At 49.0% G+C, this 20,585-nt stretch overlaps 1 protein-coding gene across 13 annotated transcripts in view; it reads right to left on the bottom strand.

The window, feature by feature from the left end:
• Positions 1 to 1,479: 1,479 nt before the first annotated feature.
• The window catches only part of RERE (arginine-glutamic acid dipeptide repeats), a 410,266-nt gene continuing 391,160 nt past the window's right edge, over positions 1,480 to 20,585 (bottom strand). For 8 of the 13 annotated variants that reach the window (XM_061601794.1, XM_061601797.1, XM_061601792.1 and 5 more), the window contains 7 exons: positions 18,373 to 19,748; positions 16,303 to 16,525; positions 14,371 to 15,094; positions 8,587 to 8,733; positions 6,868 to 7,048; positions 5,706 to 5,841; positions 1,480 to 5,165 (listed from right to left, as the gene is read on the bottom strand). In XM_061601794.1, coding sequence (XP_061457778.1) covers positions 5,715 to 5,841; positions 6,868 to 7,048; positions 8,587 to 8,733; positions 14,371 to 15,094; positions 16,303 to 16,525; positions 18,373 to 19,748 — 2,778 coding nt within the window. In that variant the 3' untranslated portion in view covers positions 1,480 to 5,165; positions 5,706 to 5,714. The remainder of the gene's footprint in view (positions 5,166 to 5,705; positions 5,842 to 6,867; positions 7,049 to 8,586; positions 8,734 to 14,370; positions 15,095 to 16,302; positions 16,526 to 18,372; positions 19,749 to 20,585) is intronic. The other 5 variants (XM_061601801.1, XM_061601802.1, XM_061601800.1 and 2 more) reach the window with 5 other exon arrangements.

The raw sequence follows: 20,585 nt of genomic DNA, 5'->3' as shown, positions 1-20,585 counted from the left end.
TTTACACCATCTCTCCCATGACAGATTCCAAGGTGGCGTACGGCGAGTTCCCAAGAGGTCACCTATCCAAGCACCAAGCAGACTCTGAGCTGCTTGGACCACAGTTTGCACATTTCCTCCTCCTTCCCAATCCATTTTCCTTTTGCGTCGTATCTTTTTAGATTATAAGCCTTTGGTGATTTGTAAATTCTTCTGGGGGCCTTTTTTGGCTGAGCAGTGGGATTGTAAATAATTAAATACTGACATATCCTGGAACAGGAACAAAAATCTAATTTAAAAGAATGCAAAATATGTTATGCAATGAGCAAAAAAACACATGCATTGGCATAAAATGTATTAGGGTTGCAGCACTTAATCAACTGATCAGTTAAAAGATGTAATTCACTTAAAAAAGTGGATTAAGCCAGTTTTTTTAAAAAATAAATGCAGTTATAAAATGGCAGGTGGCAAGCACTGTCTAAAAAGAGGCTTCCCCCTTCTCTCTCTTTAGACACACACATAGAGGGAATACTTCTTCTATCACAATGCCCGCTGCAGCATTCACATGCATCATCTAAAAACAAAAAGACCTTGGGCCAGCTATTAACTCTTGGCCTAAACTCTCTTGTAAGGCTGTTGTGAGGAGAGAAAAACAGGATTAACTCCATGCACATCAGTCTGAGCTCTTTAGAGGGAGGGCAGGTCACTAATTTAATAAATAAGAAAATATAACTAAATATCCACTAAACTAAAATATACCCACTAAAGTAAAATGCCTGGCCAATATTTGGTATATGGCAAGAGTATACCTTGCATGGGCAAACTTTCCACTGGACTCTGCTGCCTGACTCCCACTCTGCTGTCCCAACAGTGCCAAAAACGGCACCCACCTAATTTTATTACTTTCTAAAACAGGGCTGCCTCTTTGGCTAACAGAATACAGATGTGAAGAGACCCCTTTGGCTGAGGCCAAGCCACTCTAGATAGATGTTTGCTTGTTAATAAATTTATAACCTGCCCTTCCTTCCAAAAGGAGCTCAAGGCAGCAAACAGCAAACCTTGAAACAATCAAAAACATCTTGAAAGCAATTCCAACACAGATTCAGAGTGGGATAAAGGTCTCTACTGAAAAGGCTTGTTCAAAGTGGGATAAAGGTCTCTACTGAAAAGGCTTGTTGGATGAGGGGAGGTCTTCAGCAGGCGCTGAAAGGACAAAAGAGATGGTGCCTGTCTAATATTTAAGGGGAGGGAATTCCAAAGGGGAGGTGCCACCACACAAAAGGTCCGCTTCCCGTGTTGTGTAGAACGGACCTGCTGGTAAAGGTGGTGTCTGCAGGAGGCTCTTGCCTGCAAAGCACAGTGATCGACTGGGTACACCTAAGGGGTGAGACAATCTTTCATGTTGCTTCCTATGAGCAAATTGTTAGTAGACCCAATCACCCTGCTCACACAAAGTTAACACATGCAGACCACACTAGTTAAACAAAATCAGAACTGCCATAGTGTAGCTTGGTTTTTATTTATGTCCACAAATATTTCAAAAAAATTACAAAATACTCAAATGGAGAGAACACAGAAGTCACGATTTCTGGGTTTTCTACTCTGTTTTACACTGTGTTATCCCATGGCAAACTACTCATATATACACTAAGCCTCAAGATATATATAAATGTAGCTGTCAGAACGTATATTCTGCTTTTAAACGGTGCAGTGAAACTAGCTCAAACCATGACGACACAGAACAAGAGACGGTTTGATTAAAAAAAAATCACACACACAGACAAAAGCAAAAAAAAATGTTAAAGATCAAAGCAAAAAATAGCATTTTGTTTAAAAAAGAATTCTCTGAAAAGGTAAATGTAAAAAGTTGGGAGATTCTAGCAGAGCATGGTGGCCTTAGGAGCAAATAACACTGTAGCTAATGGTTAGATCTGAGAGCAAACAGCCCCCAGGCTTCACCACCACTGTGGAATGATGCATATAACAGGCCAAGAGCTTTTGAGGAACCACAAAGCACTGCATGTAAACCAAGGGACAAAGTTGAAATTAACTGGTACTATGGATGATGCCAGTCTCTCCTGGCCATGTGCCCTCCAGATGTTTTGGACTACAATTCCCATCAGGCCACTGAGTGGGAGGCGTAGTCCAAACATTTGCAAGGCACCAGGCTAGGGAAACAGCTGGTCTAGGTCATCCATGCTGAAGTGTCTCGCCAAGCAACTGAAATTTTAGTTCTGGATTGGGTGGGTCGGGGACCTTGATGAGAGGATTCTTATTGCCCTTGTCCAAACTGCCGTTCCATTTTCACTGAGACTACGACAGTTTAAGCTAGATTATTCTTGTTGCATGGAAGTGGATTCAAAAAGAAGAAGAGATGGAGGAGGCAGCGACACGGGGGACAGATAATAATCCACTGGGGATGCCTAGCCCAAGACAGGTAATTATGTTAAGTGTATTCTATTCCAGACAACAGCATTAAAAAAAAAGTACTGGCTGGGCTTTAAAGCAATGATTCAAGCAATCTTGTTGAGCCTGCATCTTGATAACCAGGGTGGGAAATAGGTGGGATGCCAATTGGGTGGTGGGGAAGGCCCTCTCTTTGGTCTAAGGTAGGAGGAACCCAGAAATCAGTTAGGCTGGTTTGAAAATTCCACCTGCCAGGTAGACTTTGAGAGACAGCAAAACAATTAGCTACAGAGTTATCCAGCCCAGTCCAATGGACTCCTAAGGGGGACCCACCACAGGTAACAGTCTTCACATAGCAAAAGATGCAGCCCTCCAAAGAGAACTGAAAACCAGAAAATGCTATGACAAATGCAACTAACAGGGGGGGAAAGTCTATCACACAGCCCTGATTCCTATGCCATCCACTGCTTTTTTAAAAAAAAAGGCATTTCTAAAGTAACAAGTAAAAGGGGATAAAAAATAGGATCCACACAGTTGCCATGTGCTTGCAATATTGACAGCTTCTGACACATGATGGATGTGTCCCATTCTTAGCCCTCTGGGTCTAACAGGGATTAACTAACATTCTGGAAAGAGCAGGCTAGATATAGACTGCCTGCTACACATTTACTCAGAGTCTTACTCTACCCTACCCCACATTCCGGATTAGGATTTTTTTTGGGGGGGGGCAGGAATTGGACCATTTTACTTTGCTGCCATGGACTGCAGGAGGTGGCAAATGAGACTTTCCTGGTCAACTACACCCTTGAAGTACGAACAGGTGCAAGTCACCCTCTGTGCCTACTGTCAGCAAAGGAAAAAAAAAACCCTGCTAAAATTAGACTGAAGCCCCAGGAACGCAAAGCTGATTTTCAGCTTTTAGAAGTGAAATTTAAGCTTTGCATTCATTGAAGCATTTGGAAAACCCACAGATCTGCAACAGCCCCCTTTCTTTTCAAAATGTGCAACAGCCAAGAAGGGCAAGTTCCAGTCCAGCACATGTTCAAATAATTGACTTTTTAAAAACAATTTTTAGGAAAGTGGTTTGTCTGCAATCTTCCATTCTACTAAAATGTGAATGTGTCCAAAATCGGCAGCTCTGATGTCTCATGTGGGGCTGACACTGCCAGAGGGGCAGAATGTACACGTCTCCCCACACGTTTGGATATATTCCCATGCACACGCTGGGCGCACATAGCACATACCCCAATACAGAAAGCAGCTCTTTCTTGCACAGAGCTCCCTGTGGGACTTGTAGCCAAAACTTTTTCATCAGTTTATTATTGTTAAAAGTTGGTAGAGGAGCGGGGTGGGAATGTGCCTGAATTTACAAGATACATTTTCAGTTCAATGCTACATCAGTGGAGGAAATGGGAGGAGCAGGGCTGACCTGACTTTCCAAGAGCCCATTTCTTTAAAGCTGCTACCGTTCTGGATTCTGTTTCCAAAGAACTCTTGCCATGGTGGTGGAGAATGTGAAGAGGCTGGACTGTGAGGATTGTTTTTGCTTTCAACCATCGAACCCCAAATGCAGGAATGTGCCAGTCGTGAAACCTGCTGAGCAACTGGATTATGACAAAAACAAACTACCCAGAATGGGAAGCAGTGCAGGACACTCATGGAACCAAGGAATTAAATTAAAAAGAACTGCGCGCACACACACACACACACGTTGTTTTTTTTTAAAAAAAAAACATTATCCCTGCAACTTCTTTTAATGCTTATGTTGCTACCAAACCATAAAGTCAAGTTCTCACCCATTTTGCAATTACTGACCCCACCCACCCCTTGTCATCTTCCCTTTAACTAAAGGGATAATTATATATATTCCTCTTATATTAAAAAATCAACTCTGTATCCTTGTCAACACCAGGTAAGAAGGGACGATTTTGTGATGTTACTGAAGGGAGAGAGAGAGAGAGAGAGAGAGAGAGAGAGAAAGACAGATATCAGGAGTTTGTGGAGATTATTATAATTACTTTTTAAACCCCTAACCTGAAAAAATTATTTACAGACTTAAAAAGCCATGCTGCAAAGTTCTCTTTAAAATTATGAAGTTTTCCTACAATGTATTAAAATAAAAGTAGATTTTCTTTTAAAATTCTTGTTATAGCACTTGGATTTTCAGAGGTTGTTAATGCCACCTACTTGCACTTCTTGGGATTTTGTGTGTGTGTGAGTGTTTTTAAAGTGTATATATATATATTTATATATAAATTGAGTGTATTTTTTATGCACAGTGGCTTGCATTAAGTTGTGAACCTGATTCTAGCACCTACTCAAAATGAAGAAAAAAATCAAACCAACCCCAAACCAACCCTGTCCCCCCCAAAAACCAAAAACAATCGACCCCCCAAGATTGCCCAAGGAGTTTCTCTGAATACTTCCCCTCCAGTCCTGTGTGGGTTTTTTTCCAATAGGCTTCTTAACAGGTTTTGTCATGCAAGGAGACTCCCAAACTGGTCTTGAAAAATCTTCTCTACAAATGAATACTATAATATATGTGCTGATTAAAAAGTCTCTAGCTGTTGGCCTCTTGTTTGTTTGTTGCTTTCCTTTTAAAGAGAGAAAGGTATCTTTAGAAGATAAAATTCCCTTGCTTTTCACAGGTGTGTGTGTGTGCGTGCGTGTGTGAGTAGATAAGCACATTCCATTTCTTCCCAAGGACTGGGATCTTCTGCAGCCAGAATTACAAATAAATAATTTATTACAACTGCTTGTCGCTTTCCTTCTTCAGTCGGCTAGAGGAGAAAGAGAAAAGTGGGGGAGGGGAAAGGCACAAAAAATTCAATTGCTTTTGGGTTGCAAACCTCTTCCTTAAGCCCCAATGGGCAGCCCCTTCCCCTCTCCTCCAAAGCAAGGTGGGGGTGCAGGAGGCCTCTGTACACCATAGATATGTCCCCAACCCATCACACACACACACACCCTTCTCTTATCAAGGATGGAGTGGCGAGGAGAGTTTTGTGGCGATCTGCACACTTTGTCAGGGAGTCCTGTTAGGGACTTTATGTCCGAGGCAGACATCCAGCCTTGTGAGTCATCTGCAACTCTGTGCATGTACACGGAAGCCTCAGTGCAGAACAACTGCTTGTGACAACAGGCCCTGTGATTGGCTGGCAATAAGAAGCCTCTTGATTGGTAGGGCCTGGTTTAAATACCAGGAGCCTGGCCTTCTGCCCAAGCAACCCTTTTTTCCTGCTCCACTTCAAGGCTCCAAAAGCTTTCAGAGCTCAAGGAACTGACCTTAGTTAGCAACAAGGCTGCTGAGTTGGCAGACTCACCCTTCAGGTCTACCCAACATCTCCAAGTCTGTTCCTGACAGCCCTCTTCCTGGGACTTCCAACTATGCAGAGACAGGCTGAGGGCACACAGAACTCTTCAAAGTTAGCATCTCGGGCACCACTAACCTGATGTGGCCTAAAGTAAGAGAGGAGCTATATAAATATAGCTACTCTGTGCCTTCACTTTCGGCTGCTTTCAGCACTTCCCTCTCCTGATCCATTCATTCAGTCATTCAGTCAGTCAGTCATTCAGTCAGTCAGTGCATAGGCGAGGAATCTGTGGGCTTGCAGATGTTAAGAGTCCAACTCCCATCAGTCCTAGCCAGCATCACTAGGGATGATGGGAGTTGTGGTCAGCCTACAAGGAATGCCTCTCCACATATGAACCAGTCTAGACCCTGCGATCTTCATCAGAGGCTCTTCTCTGTGTGCCTCACCTGAGGGAGGCTTGGAGAGTAGCCTTGGAGAGTAGCCACATCAGAACAGGTCTTTTGAGTGGTGGCCCCCCAACTGTACAACACTCTCCCTGAGGAAACAAGCCTGGAACCTCATTATCAGATTTTAGGCACCAGGCTAAGACCTTTTTATTCACTCAGCCCTTGGGCAACTAAACTAGCCCCAGTGGCGGTGCACACCTTTTAGTGGACTGGGCAAGACTTGTCCTTGTTTTTAGATTGGATGAACCGTTTAGGTATTTTTTTTCAATGTGCTATTATTAACTGTTGTATCTTATCTTTGGTCACTTTGAGGCATCCCCCATGCCTGATTTAAGATCTTGGTAATACTGCTTTTCAGGTGGACCTCACAAAGAGGTTCCACAAAAAGACCATCACAACAGTGGGCGTCAAAAAATAAATAAATTGCCATAAAAGGTAAATATGACGGTTCATTTAGAACAAGCTCTAACTGCTTTGTCTCTGCTCCCCTCAGTGCAAGGTGGTCCCTCAGAAGCCCCTGTGGTGGGGGGGGAGGGAGGGAGGGACCAGGATGCCACCACTGGAAGTGGGACGATGGCAGCTTGCCAGATGGCTGATATCTTCTCCACTTCCCTCAGGGCAAGAGGGCTGCCCATTCTGGAGGGAGTTTGGCTTGAAGAGGCGTGCGTGAGGGGAAGCAGCACCGCAGGGCTTCTTGCTCCGCTGACGGCTCACCCCACCCTTACCTGTAATAGTCTTCTTGACTGGGAAGGTGTCCCCCATGCATGTGGGGGTGCCCGTGCAGCCACTGCTGCTCCATGGCTAGTCTCTGAAGCTCTGCTGACTGGGCGTGCATGGCCTGTAACTGGTGGGCTGCTGACATTGGAGGAGGGATGGCGCCAGGGAGGTCACGTGGGTACGGAGTACCTGGGAGGGAGAAAAAAGGAGAAAAAAAGTTATCGCAGCTCTCCTCCAGGTTTGAAAACTTTGGATCTGCATGGAGTGCCTGGTTCTGCAAGCTGCCTGTTCACATGCATCAGTTATCTTGGGATAATGTCGACGGAAGGGTTATATGTGGGGCATTCTCTTCTGTCCCTGTGTGGGGGGTGCCTCTTCCCTTCTGCTAACCATTTTCAAAATGAGGTTCCCCAAGTCAGCAGTCTCCAAATGCTTCATCCTCCTACTCTTAAAGTGTCTCATGGGATATGTGGGTGGCAGATTCACACACTCAGGTTCCCAATAGACGTGTGTTAACGAAGTCCAGAGATAGCTGGGAAACCATGATGAATTTATTTGTTTAACAACATGTATACCCTGCTTGACTGCAACAAAACCTCTAAGCTGTTTACAAGAAATATCACAATGACCATAAAAGACAGCCAAAAGCAAGCAATTAAAAACATTTAAAAGACAATTAAAATCAGCAGAAGACTAAAAAGAGATTAAAACACATATCAACATCTACAAGTCTGGATAGGCTTGCCTAAACAAAAAATATTTTAAGCAGGCACCAAAACAAATACAGTAAAGGTGCCTGTCTGATGTCAATAGGCAGGGAGTTCCAAAGTGTAGGGGCTGCACTAATGCATTAAGTCATCTGGAGGGCCACAGGCCTCCCCCATCCCTGCAAACAGTCACTGCTGGAGAGGCCTTAGACCAGTCTTCACCAACCTGGCGCCCTCCAAATCTTGGGACTCCAACTCCCATCACCAAGAGCAGGCAGCACAGCCAGTGGGTCAGGGTTGGTGGGAGTTTGTAGCCTAGTGCAGAAGTTCCCAAACTGCGGTTTGCGAACTTCATCTGGTTGGTCCATGGCATGTCCACATGAAATACTGAATTGCATTTTTACTGCTGCTTTTATTTCTTGTATTTGATTGTAATAAGAGTTTGAATTCTATAGAATGCAAATGTGAAAGCCAGGGTGGTGCAGCAGTTACAGTGTCGGGCTAGGACCTGGGAGAACAGAGTTCAAATCCCCCACTCAGCCTTGGGACAGTCACTGCCTCAGCCTAGCCTACCCCACAGGGTTGTCGTGGGGATTAAACCAGGAGGGGGAGAACCATGTACGCCACCTTGAGCTCCTTGGAGAAAAAGGTGGGATATAAATGCAATGAACGAACAAATAAATAAGTTGTAATATAAATACAATATAAGAAACAAAAGAAGCAATTAAAAAGCACCTAGCACGGCACATCACAATTGCTATCACAGGCACAAAAAATCATCAAGAGAAGAGTGAAGCAGCCGGATGGGCTTCTCAAGATAGGGTGCCACTACTGAAAAGGCTCTAGTCCTCATTGCCACTAGATGACCTTCTGATAATAGTGGCACCCTCAACCTCCAGCGATTTTCAAGTGGCCGGGGGGGGGGGGAGGGGAGAAGTTTGGGAACTATTGGTCTAGGCACCCAGCTGGGGAAGGCTGGTCTCCCCTCTTGCACCCCAAGGGCCACCGGTACACACTTACCAAAGACCGGGTGCCGGAGCATCTCGTGTTCGTGGGGTGGCTGCCCTAGCAACGGGTTTGGGATAGTGCCAGGAGGGTAAGGGAAGCGCGCCAAATGGGGCCCAGCTGCCAAGGGATCCACGAGGGGGTGCACTGGCCCTGCTGAGCCTGCAAAAGGGAGATAAAGCAACAAACCGCTACCTTTTTGCTTAGAAAACCTCACTTTGTGCAGGGATCAAACCCAACATTCATACTTGCGCAAAGAGATGAGCCTAGCTGCCAGCTCTCCGAAGAAGCCTATGGCCCGCACCCTCCTACCACCAACCGCAGAGACAACTTCTCTTCCTGACGTGACATTTGGTTGCCAAACAGTCTTTAATAGTTAAAAAAGGATAAAGCGGAAGGTGGGGGGAAACCAGGTATGAGTTTTCGTATCAAGAGGGAAAAAGGTAACTGCATGAGAACAATAGATATCAATTTGCTGTTATTTTTAAAGTCTCCTACCCATTTCTCAGCGATGCCCTTGAGGTCACTTAGGAAGCATCACACAAACAATTAGTAAAACGTATCATAAAATTCAGCATTATGCAATTTAAAAAGTCCAAAAAATCATGCAACAGTCCTAAACCCACAGAACGGCAGAGCTCTTTTTCCTGCTATGGGACTTCCATACGAGAGAGACAAAAATCTCCTAACGAGGGAAGAGTTTTAGACTAAGAGAGGAGATGGAAGCAGCCAGATGGGCTTCTCAACATAGAGGGCCACCACCAAAAAGGCTCTAGTCCTCATCGCCGCTAGGCGACCTTCTGATGATGGTGGCACCCTCGATAAAGTAAAGGAAATGTCCACTATAAACAGCCTAGAATGGTTGCCTTTCCTCAGTCTGGGCAGCTTGCCGCTGAGGGAGGCCTTCTGCACAGCTGTCTACCAACTTCCCGCCTACCCCTGGGAGCTTCATCCGACCCCTGAAAAAGCCAAGTCCAAGATCCCTGAGTGGAAAAGGCCACCAGGGTCGCTATTCCAGGGAGGAGGAAGCCAACAGCCTCAGGAGCACTGTTTATGCATTTGCACACCTGGAGAACTGATGCAGCCCAAGTTCTTCACGTGCTATCTAGTACAGAGCTTCACATCTTGAGACTCCTGCGTCTCTCTCTGTTTTTTAAACAACAAACTTCTAGCCCTTACGGCTGCTGGGAAAAGCTTGAAAGTGCAAAGACAGAGCCTGGTGAAATCTGGGGCATACGTTCAGAGCTACAAGGTCCCATGACTGGCTTCTGTCCCTAAGAGAGGAAGAGTGTGTACCGGGAGTGAGATACTGCTTGGCTACAATTCCTCAGTGGTGAGAGAATGGCACTCTTTACTACCTCAAGGACATCGTCTTCTTAGCCATTAGTAGTTCACTTGCTCAGAGGCTGAGCAGAACATTTGAAATCAGGCCCAAGGGAGGCAGAACTCAAATTCAGCTCCTGTGAAAGTGCCTTTAGAATTTAGAATTTACTAAGGACAACACCTCAAAATAAAACTGTGGAAGACAGCAAATCCACTTCCCTCCTTGCAAGACAGAATATCCCACATGGGGGGGAGGGAGGGGGAGGGAGAGAGAGAGAGAAGAGGGGGCTAATCTGACAGACGTTTCATCAAGGAGCCCAGAAAATTAAGCAGATAATTTAGCCAGATTATTTTGACCCTGATTCTCATCCTGTAGTAGCAGCCGGACGAGCATGTGGCTGCTTTAATTAGGGATCCTGCAACTTCAGCTCCTGCATGTCAGAACAACCTGTCTTCAGATGTGCTGCTGCATATACACATCCACAAACAAGACCTTCCTGGCAAGTCTTGGCTTTGTTTCCTGATTCCGCTCACTTAATTCTTCGGGATTGCTGTCCTGGATTACTGTCTCTAGGACTCCTCGCTTGTATTTTTGAGAGAGGCCACGTTCCAACCCACTCAGGATATCTATGCAATGCGAATCAATCTGATTAATGACATTAAACGGAACGTAGAATGTGCCGGACAAGCTTTACAATAATAACCATCAGACTAGAGAAACACTCTAAGAACACTCAGATCCAGTGCTGAATTAAAGCCTAGACCACTCCTTGGCTTGGGAGTTAGCAGAGAGACTTCAGGGCCAGCAGGACCCCCCTAGGTGAGGGCCTATCTGTGAAAATAGCTCCAGGGACACAATCTGAGCCTATTCCTAAAGAACAAACAGTTTCAAACACCACACAGTCTGAAACTATGGGAAGAGGACAGAAAGCTGTTTTATACCGAGTCAGCCATTGGGCCCACGTCTGCCCTGACTGGCAGCAGCTCTCTTCCCTGCATTGAGAAACTGTGTGCACACACGCCTTAACTTGCTTGCTCGAGTCACCTGGAGGGGTTGGCTCAGTTGTGTGCTCAAGCAGCTCCCCGTTTAGCATGACAAACACCCTGAAATCTGGATAGCATGCATTGCTCACTGGGAGCTGGTGGCCGATGATCCTGTCTTTGGGAATGGGGCTGGAGTAGATGGCCCTTGGCTCTCTTCTGAACGCAGTTTATAGCCCTCATGCAATCAGTGCAAGTTGCCCAACACAGGTTAGGATTCATAGAAAGCTGCCTCATTCAGTCAGACCATCGGTCCATCAATATTGATAGCGACCAGCAGCAGATCTCCATGATTTCAGACAGGGGGTCATTCCCAAACTCACTAGGAATTGTTGGGAGATTGAATCTGGGGCCTTCTGCATGCAAACCAGCTGCTCAGCCACTGAGCTACAGCCCTTTCCCAAACCAAAGTTGGAGCTAGATTAGAACATGGGAGAACCCAGGGCAATGCCTTATGCTAAATGGGAATAATGGTGCCCTGAGCACTGACTGGAAGCAGCACTCCAGAGTTTTCAGACGGGGCACTCCCAGCCCTACCTGGAGATTGAACTGGAGACCTGCATGCAAAGCAGATGCTCTGCCACTAAGCTATGCCCCTTCCAATACGGAGAGGCACATATGCAGCTTGCAAAGTACTGAGCAAGACACAAGTCCTGCCTCGCGGTTTTTATATAGACCGTGCAAAACTATCCTCACATGCCCTTGGAAGCATTCATTTCTAAACTAGTGGCATCATTGGGTTTCTTTGAAACACAGAGCACTTTCTTCCCGAGAGAGTTCTTGCAATTCCTTGCCTAACCCAAAAAGCAGGAACAGACTCCCCATCTATTTTTAAACGCAAGATTCACTTTGTTCTGTCAGCTCGCACACAAAAAAAGTACATCTGGCGGCTTGATACGTTGAAGGGATGGTACGTTCTGTCCTGGGGAAAAGGCTTTTGTTACTTACCTTGCTGTGAGCATGCTCCCTCCCTCCCCTCCCTTGCAAAACCTCCATTAACTCCACCATTTTCAATCCAGGGGGGTTCCAAGTCATCCTCCTCAGCTTCTAAACACATGTGCAGTACGCATGCGAACATGGTAGCAGGTGCTCCTTCTGTTTAGTGGTGGCATCAGAAAAAAAATATTGGAATGTGCCAGACCACTGGTCCAGCTAGCTCAGTACTGCCTACACTGACTGGCAGCAGCTCTCCAGGCTTTTAGGTAGGGGACTTCCTACCCACAGATGCTGGGGATTGAACCTGGGACCTTCTGCGTGCAAAACAGGTGCTTTGCCACTGTGCTGTGGCCCTTGCCCTAAGACATAGGAAGCTGCCTTATACTGAATCACACCGTTGGTCCATATACCTCAGTACTATATACACTGACTGGCAGCAGCTCTCCAGGATTTCAGGCAAGGGTCTTTCCTATCTGGAGATGTCAGGGATCGAACCCAGGACATGCAAAGCAAGAGCTCCAACACAAAGCAATAGTCCTTCCCAAATATTAGGGAGGATATGGAAGTGGGGTGGGGGGAAGAAGGCAAGCATATTAAAAGATGGATCCAGTAATGGCAAGGCAGACAGAAGGGGTAGCTACTAGCTGGGGGGGGGAGGTTCACACACAAACACACGTGTCTGCTGCCACCTCTCTCTCAGCAGCTGGCTACAAAATTATCTTAGGGAGGCATACAGTGGAAAATCTTTTTAAACACATGTCCCAAACAAGCGGCATCATGCTCTAAACAGAGCAAGCCTTGCTTGAGGAGAGCACTCTATGAAAATGGACAGAGCTCCTCAAGGTTCACCCTCTAATGTGCCTAGGAAGCGGAACCTCAAAGACTCCATTTATCTATTAAATCTATACCCCGGCCTTCAAACAGATCCCATAGGAACAGCCTCGATTCTGCGGAGGTCTGGGGAGATCACCAGGAGAAGGTAGTTTCACTTCTACACTGGTGGTGCCCCCTTACTCCTAAGGGGCAAGTCAAATACAATGCACTTAAAACAGATAATGTTAAAGTGGGGGAAACACCCACCCTCCTCTTAGGACGCTGTGTCCCAATGGAGGGATGCACCGTGGCTGTGTGTTCACGGATCCTTGAAATACAAAGCCCTCCCCTCCCACCTACACCCTGCCCTTCCTGTCGTGATTCTTGTGGTAGTTCTCGTGACCATAATTTGTTTTCAAACTGTTTTTAACATTGTATTTTTAAATGGATATAGCCCACCCAGGGACCTTAACGGTGAAGGGTGGGTACAGACTCTAATAAATCATCATCATCATCATTATAATGAAACAGCAAACATTTCAAGAACCCTCAGACCATCACACCTCCAAGCTTGTCCTGTAATAAAGATGGTGTTCATTAGGTAAGGACAAAGAGGTGAAGAGCACCCAGTGGCAATCCAAAAGAGAAGAAACAAGGCTCTGCTTCTGTGCATATGGTGAGGTTTATTAGGTGTCATATAAAACAAAAGATATCTTGTTGGTAATGGGCTGAGGTGGCAAGTGGAGGTGCTGTTGAGGTTTAAAAGGCCCCCTAGACTGGAGGTAAAAAACAAAACAAAAAACCATTCCACATGATTCTTGGTCCTCCCTTGAATGCCAGCTCTCTTCCAAAACATTTTGCAAGAGTGGAGAGCCAGGAGCTGTCACTGCTGCAAGTTCAAGAATGGATAAAAGGAGTACAGAGCGACAGAGGACAGCGACCTCTGGAGACCTCATTGCAGCCAAAGGGGACAGAAATTACCCAGACCTCACCCTAAGAAAAATGTTAAGAATAAGTGGCTCACATTTGAGATCCTGAGAGCCTTTCCTGCCTGCTCTCAGGCTCCCCTGCACGACTCCTTCGAAGTTGGAAGCTCAGCAACTTGACTCCTGATAAGCAACATTATCTTTGACATAAGGAGGAACTGTAATCAATCCAGAACACAGGAGAAGACATATTTTTGTGCACGAGATATCTCTGACACTCACTGATGCCCCAGATTGTTTTATTAAAGGCACAAGTACTTCACGGTTCCTGTGAAGTTCACCCCTGCAACAGCCCGGAGTCAGTACTCTTCTCCTCTGGCTGAAGAGGATCGATGCTGAGAAAGAGTGCAATTTCCCCTGTGGCTGGAGATGGCTCAAATCCATTGCAGACTTCACTGCATCACCCTAACATGTGGCGTTATCTTTTCAGAATGTTAGTGGGGGAAATCATTTTTGACTACTCTGTTGTTGTTTTAAGACTCCCTGCAATATGAAAAATAACCCATTAGAGAGATGTGCTACTTTTCTATTTGCAGGGAAGTTTCCCCCACCCTATAGGGAAGCATTAAAAAAAAAAACAATCAGGATTCTGCCAACGCCCTTCTGCCTCCTAAGCGTATGTGGCCCTTTTTCCCAACTCAGAAACAGGAGGGCATCATGGCCTGCACATACAGCATGGAACGGATAGCTTTAGGCTCACCTTGATGCAGCGGGTCCTGCTGATGGAGGTGTAGATGCGAGTGTATGTGTGAATGTTGGTGATGATGTGGGGTCACGTTGAACATCTGGAGCCTGGCCAAGGGGTCGTTGGTGAGCGAGGCCATCCGCTCAGCATGTATCCTCTCGGCGGCCAGCCTGTCCGGGTAGCTCATTTCAGGCCGCAGCTGGGGGCCTGCCAGAGCGAGTCTCTCCCGCTCCAGGGGATTTAACCCTGGGTGGAAGGAAGCAAAAGGGTGCGGGCCTGCCGTGGGAGGGATAGTGAGGGCGCCATGGCGGGCAAAGTGCTCCATGGGGTTGGTGGCGGGGTGCAGCGCGTCGAGTTCTGGCGGCTTCACCTCGAAGCCCGGCTTCATCCTCTCCCGCAGCTCCCGCTCCCGGATCTCCCGCTCCCGGATCTCCCGTTCGCGCAGCTCCCGCTCCCGGATGGTGGGGTCCACGTTGTAGAGGCCGGGCATGTGGTAGGCCAACAGCGGGTCGGTGGGGTTGAGAGGGACGAAGAAGGGGTGGTTGCGATTAGTGGGGGACATGACATGAGGGCGCGCGTACTCGCTGAGGGTCCGTAGCGCGGGCGTGTCTGGCCCGATGTACGGGGGCACTGCGGCAATGGTGGTGGGAGGCGGTTCGAACGACGGTCTCATGTGAGTTGGGCCGCTGAGTTGGGATTCTCCAAGACGCCCTTCGTGGGAGGAACTGGATGCTTTCTGCTGTACCAAAGAGGGAAGGCATTTAGTGTAGGAACTGTGAGAATGAGCCCAAGGCCTTTTCAAAGCAGCAGAGCGTCCCAACTTTCACACAATCCTTCCTTCACAGGACTGCTTGGTACCCTGCAGCTGGGAACAATAGCTCTCCCCTTTCCTGCCACCCCACCGGTGCGGTAATCTACACCTATGCCAACCCCTCTGGAGAATTTATGGAAGGAATGTGAGGATTTCAGAGGCAAAGGGCACTTAATTCTTGTGCTCCTAGAGAGAATTTGCACTTAGCTGCTCCTCTCAAGGGGAGCTGGAGTGACGAGGTAAGAATCACCGTCAAGGACTGCATATATGGGGGCGCTGGAGCAAATTCTGCAAAATGTGTAGAGGTCAACTGGCCATCAAGAGAGGAAGAGAGAGACAGGAGGCCAATAAAATGTTCTGGGAGGTGAACAGAAGTCTCAATAATCTGTGACACTGGTGGGGAAACTGTAGCCAGATTTTATTGGAAGACAGCTCCCATCTGCTTGAGTGGGCATGGCCAAGGATCAGGGATGATAGGACATATTGTCCAGCAACATCTAAAAGGCCATCATTCTCTACCCCTGCCCTGCTCAACCAAATTTATCCAGGGGCTGTTATTTCAGCCAGCCATTTACAACCAAAGCTGCCCCTCAACTGTGAGAATTAAGAACATAAGAAGAGCCTGGCTGTTCAACCAGGCTAAAGACCCATCTAGTCCAGCCTCCTGTTCTCTCAGTGGCCAACCAGATGCCCCCAAAAGCAGGACCTGAGGGCAACAACACTCTCCCCTCCTGGGGTTTCCAGTGAATGGTATTCAGGGGACATACAGCCCCTGACAGTGGGGGGGGGACAATTAGCACCCAAGTCTGGAGCACACACAGAGGGAAAGTTTCCATCACAGGCTGAAGGGTGGGGTCTCCAGCCATGCCCACACAATACCTCTTCCGCCATCCTTCTTTTTCCAGTCCCTGAGGCATGCCATCTGAGGTGGTTGTGGAGGAGCAAAGAAAAATTCACAGCAAGGAGTAAGGGATTTGCAGGCCAAGAAGCAGATCGCCTCGCACAGGAACTTGACGGTGCCCTCCCGACACAACACATTTACACACACATGGAAATGCAACCGGACACCTTCATGCAGTCACACCCTCCATTTAACTTGATCACCCCTCAACAGCCTGACAGACAGACAAACCTACCGCCGCTCTTTCTGCTTCTCTCTCACGCTCACGCTCTCGCTCTCTCTCCTTCTCCTTCTCTTTCTCCCTCTCCCTCTCTTCTCTTGCCTTCTGCTCTGCTTCCCTCTTGGCCTTCTCGATGGCCTCCTCACGCTTCTTGGCCAGCTTGGAACCTGCCAGTGGCGTGAAGTACAGGTCTGTCCTTGCACAGGAGTTGTAGCCGCGGTCCAGGTGCTTGTAAAACCTGAGAGCCGGGAGGGGGAAGGGGCCGGGGAGGGGGGAGGGGGAGAGAGAGGGGGGGGAGGGGGAAAGAGAGAGAGGGAGAGAGAGGGGGGAGAAGCAGAGGGAGGGAGGGAGAGGCAGAGAGAGAGGGAGAGAGGAGAGAGAGAAGGAGAGAGAGGGAGGGAGAGAGAGAGGGAGGGAGAGGGAGGGAGAGAGGGAGAGGCAGAGAGAGAGGCAGAGGGGGAGGGAGAGGGGGAGGGAGAGAGGGAGAGGGGGAGGGAGAGAGGGAGAGAGAGAGGGGGAGGGAGAGAGGGAGAGAGAGAGGGGGAGGGAGAGGGAGAGAGGGAGAGGGGGGCAGAGAGAGAGAGGCCGGAGACCAAAAGGAAGAGGAATCAAGCATTAACATTTTGGAGTTGAGCCCAGTATTAAGAAAACAAACACAAAAACAGGTGAACATCAGAAAAAGAGGCAGAATCCTTAGGGCGGTATTCAACTCAATAACTGCACGAGTGCAAGGATCACCGCTGGCACAATGGGACTTCTCCCCGCCCCAATCTCTTCCCCCATGTGCATGCCCTGCATCATCCCCAAATGTGCTCTGTATGGTTGGGGGAACCCCCAAAATAGATTCAGCGGGGAAGCAGAGGGAGGAGAGAGGGAGGACATTCCGTTGCGCTGACGGAACATTCACCTTAGCACTATGTTGAACAGAACCCAGATAATTTCCAATTTTAAATAAAGTGGCGGGGGGAAGAGAAGGACATTAGTCCTCCAGGGCAGGGCTGGATGTATGCAACACATCTGTAGCGTCTGAAACCTTGAGAGCCTCAGCTGATATAGTTACAAGGAGGAGGGGTGGGGGACCCCAGCACCTTGCAAACACTTAAGCAGCATGAGAAAGACTCAAGGGTGCTCTTAATATGTGATGTTTTCCTTAAACCAAGTGTGGCATGGAAAGCACTTTGTTATGCAAGACATACACTGTGAGAGGGGATAACACAGGAGCGTCGACAACTTGACCAAAAACGCAGAGAAGAAGCTGTCTTGTGCAGTGGTGCTCACTGTGGTAAGCCTGCTAAGTCAGCACATTTGGAAAACTAAACGATTAGAAAATCGTGAAAGAAAGGAGTGGGACTCATGCCATGTCTATGTCTGGTGTGCATGTTCATATGCGTACAGAAAACTGATTAATCCAAGAGAATCCAATATGCTTTGGGCTGCACAATCCTTCACAGGAACGTTCTTTTCCACAGAGTGGTTTTTTAAAATCTTAGGCAGTTGCCATCTATTTGAACACTTTCCCTAGGTAGCTTCATTTGCAACCCAAGTATCATCTGCAGAAGGCTTCCTACAGCCCAACACACATTATGGCCCTGGTCATCCTTTTATCAAGTTTTTTGTGAGCCTTTTTATGCGTTTTCAGGTTGGGGGCAACTTTTTTCCAAGTTTTTCCAAGACCCTTATTACTCAAAGGAGTAGGCGGGGATGGGTGGCTGGGTGAGGAAGGAGAGACACTGTGTGATGGCTCTCCCACCTTAATGATGCTCCTATGATTCAGGCCGTTAGCAGGCCCCTTTAAGGTAGGGATAGCCAATAGGGTGCCCTGCAGATGTTGCTGGGACTCCAAATCCCATCAGCCCCAACAAGAATGGATAATGGCCGGGGATGATGGGAGTCCAACAACATCTAGAGGGCATCACGTTCGCCACACCAGCATGAAGGTGACACCATGGTCTCATGAGAAGTCACCCTTACCCACAATTGTTGATGTTCAAATCACCAAACCATCATCTAAGGAGTGTTCGGGGGAGGGGGGAAGAGAAGGGAAAGAGTCCTGTGGACGTTCCTACTGGTGGCAACTCCTCTTACCTAGCTGACTCACTGGCGTGGCTTGGCGTGTCCACCACGGTAGGTGCTGGCGATGGACTCCTGGGCGGGGGAGGTGGGCTCTCTGGCTCCTCTGCTTCATCCGGAGCTTCTTCTTTGATCTGAATTGGCAGTATCGTGCAGGGCGTCACCACGGGGATGTTTCCGCCGCAGGCCGCCGCAGTAGACGCTGCCGCCTGCGAAGGGGCACCGGGCACGGAAGGCGGAGTGGTCGTCGATGGGCAAGAGGGAGGAGTGATGGGTGGCGGGCCCCCAGGGACAAAGGGATGCTGGGAGAAAGGGGCCTGAGAAGGGACCTGGTGGAGGCCAGGGGAGGGGTGGCTGGCTGATGAAGGAAGGCTCTGGCTCTGTGTCAGGACTGGAGGCTGTGTCGAAGATGGCTGCAGTGGCTGGCTCTGAGGCATCAGCTGCAAGGGAGGCGGGTGGGCAGATGGAGGATGATGAGTCAAGAGTGAGCTGAGCGGCTTCAAGGCCGGTGGCGGCGGGAGGTTGGAGTTCATGGAGAATGGTGACGGCCCCGAAAGGTGCTTGTGGGAGGGCGGTGTGGGGAGCTGAGGAATGGGGGTGGTGGGAGGTGGCTTGATGTGCGGCATTGAGAGAGGGGCTGGGGGAAGGGGCTGCTCTCGCGGTGGTGGCGGCAGCTGAGGTGGCGGCTGCGGCGGCTGCAAGGGAGACGGCGTTTGCAGGGCAGGCTGCGCTGAAGAGACCTGGAGTGCCGGGTGCGGGTGGGAAGTGGGGCCCTGAGACTGTGGAGAGGGTGACGGGAGCGGTGGCGGCTGTTGTGGCGGCACGAGGGGGAAAGGCTGTGCCGGGACTGGATGAGGGAGGAGCGGCTGGGCCTGGAGGTTGTGAGGGATGGGCTGGATCTGGCTGTGAAGTGGAGGCTGCGGGTGCGGCTGAGAGACAGTGGGGGCCTGGGCCTGGCTGGGGGGCACAGTCAGAGGCTGCAGGGGGGGGTGAGGAGAAGGCAGCCTCTGAGGGTGCAAAGAAGGAGCTTGCTGTATGTGGGAATGGGGGGGTACTGGCGCCTGAGGCTGGCTGCCTGGCTGCGGTACCGACGGGGAGACATGGGCGGGCACAGAAGTGGGGATGCTCGAGGCAGCCGGCAGTGGCAGCTGCGCCGACACGGGCAGAGAGGGAGCCGAGGGCTGGGCGGGGCCATTGGGGGCCTGTAGCACTTGCTGCTGGGCGGACGAATCCGAGTCGCTCTCATTGTCTTGGGGGCTGGGGATGCTGGGCGAAGTGCTCCGGTTGTCCTGGTCGATGTCTTTTGGATCACTGCTGCCCTCATCATTCACGCTGCGGCTGTCGGAGCTTTCCCCTTCACCCTCCGACGGTGAGTTGGGCCTGCTGATCTCCTGCAGGGGAAGAAGGATGGAGGAACACCTCCTCGTAAAAAGGGTGTGGCTTCTGGAGAGCTAGCGGCTCCCAAACAGCTGATCGCATCGGAAGTGGGCGTAGCTCCATGGCAGAGCACCTTTCTTGCATACAGGAGATCCCCAATGGCATCTCCAAGTAAGGCTGGGAATGTCCCTCATCTGAAACTCTGGAGAGCTGCTGCCAGTCAGTGGTGACAACACTGGGATAGATGGACCAATGATCTGACTCTGTATAAGAGTCCTGCTCTTCATGTATAAATGAGAGCCAGTGTGGGGTGTCGGACTATAACTTGGGAGACCAGAGTTTAAACCCCCGCTCAGCCAAGAAGCTAGCTCACTGGGTGACCTTGGACCAGACCCTGCCTCTCCGACTAACCAATCTCACAGGGTTGTTGTAGAGACTAAATGAGGAGGAGGAGGAGGAGAACTGTGTGCATCACCTTGAACTCCTTGGAGGAAGGCGGGATATACATGCAATAAATAAAGAAATAATCAGCAAGCCTTGAGGCAGGAGGAGGGAGGGTGCATTCAGGGCCACCCCAAAGCGGTCCAGTTCCTGAGGTAGAAAAATCCAAATCCTATTTAACGCGTGGTACAATCCCACTGGGCCGTTCTCCCACACAGCAATCCTGACTGCCAGGAAAAGAGCGACACAGCAGCACGAGTGCGCCAACAGGGCTCACGTACCAGAGCTCCCAAGAGCCCTGTGGATCGCATCCGCCTCCCTTAATGTACACCACACCTGCCACCTGCCTCACCGCGCCACATGGCACTGCCACCTCTACAGCGGCAATAAAGCCCACTCTGCCAGAGATG

Source organism: Rhineura floridana, chromosome 18 (genome assembly GCF_030035675.1).
Source record: "Rhineura floridana isolate rRhiFlo1 chromosome 18, rRhiFlo1.hap2, whole genome shotgun sequence".
NCBI classification, from domain to species: domain Eukaryota; kingdom Metazoa; phylum Chordata; class Lepidosauria; order Squamata; family Rhineuridae; genus Rhineura; species Rhineura floridana.
This window is presented reverse-complemented; position numbering and strand designations above follow the sequence as displayed.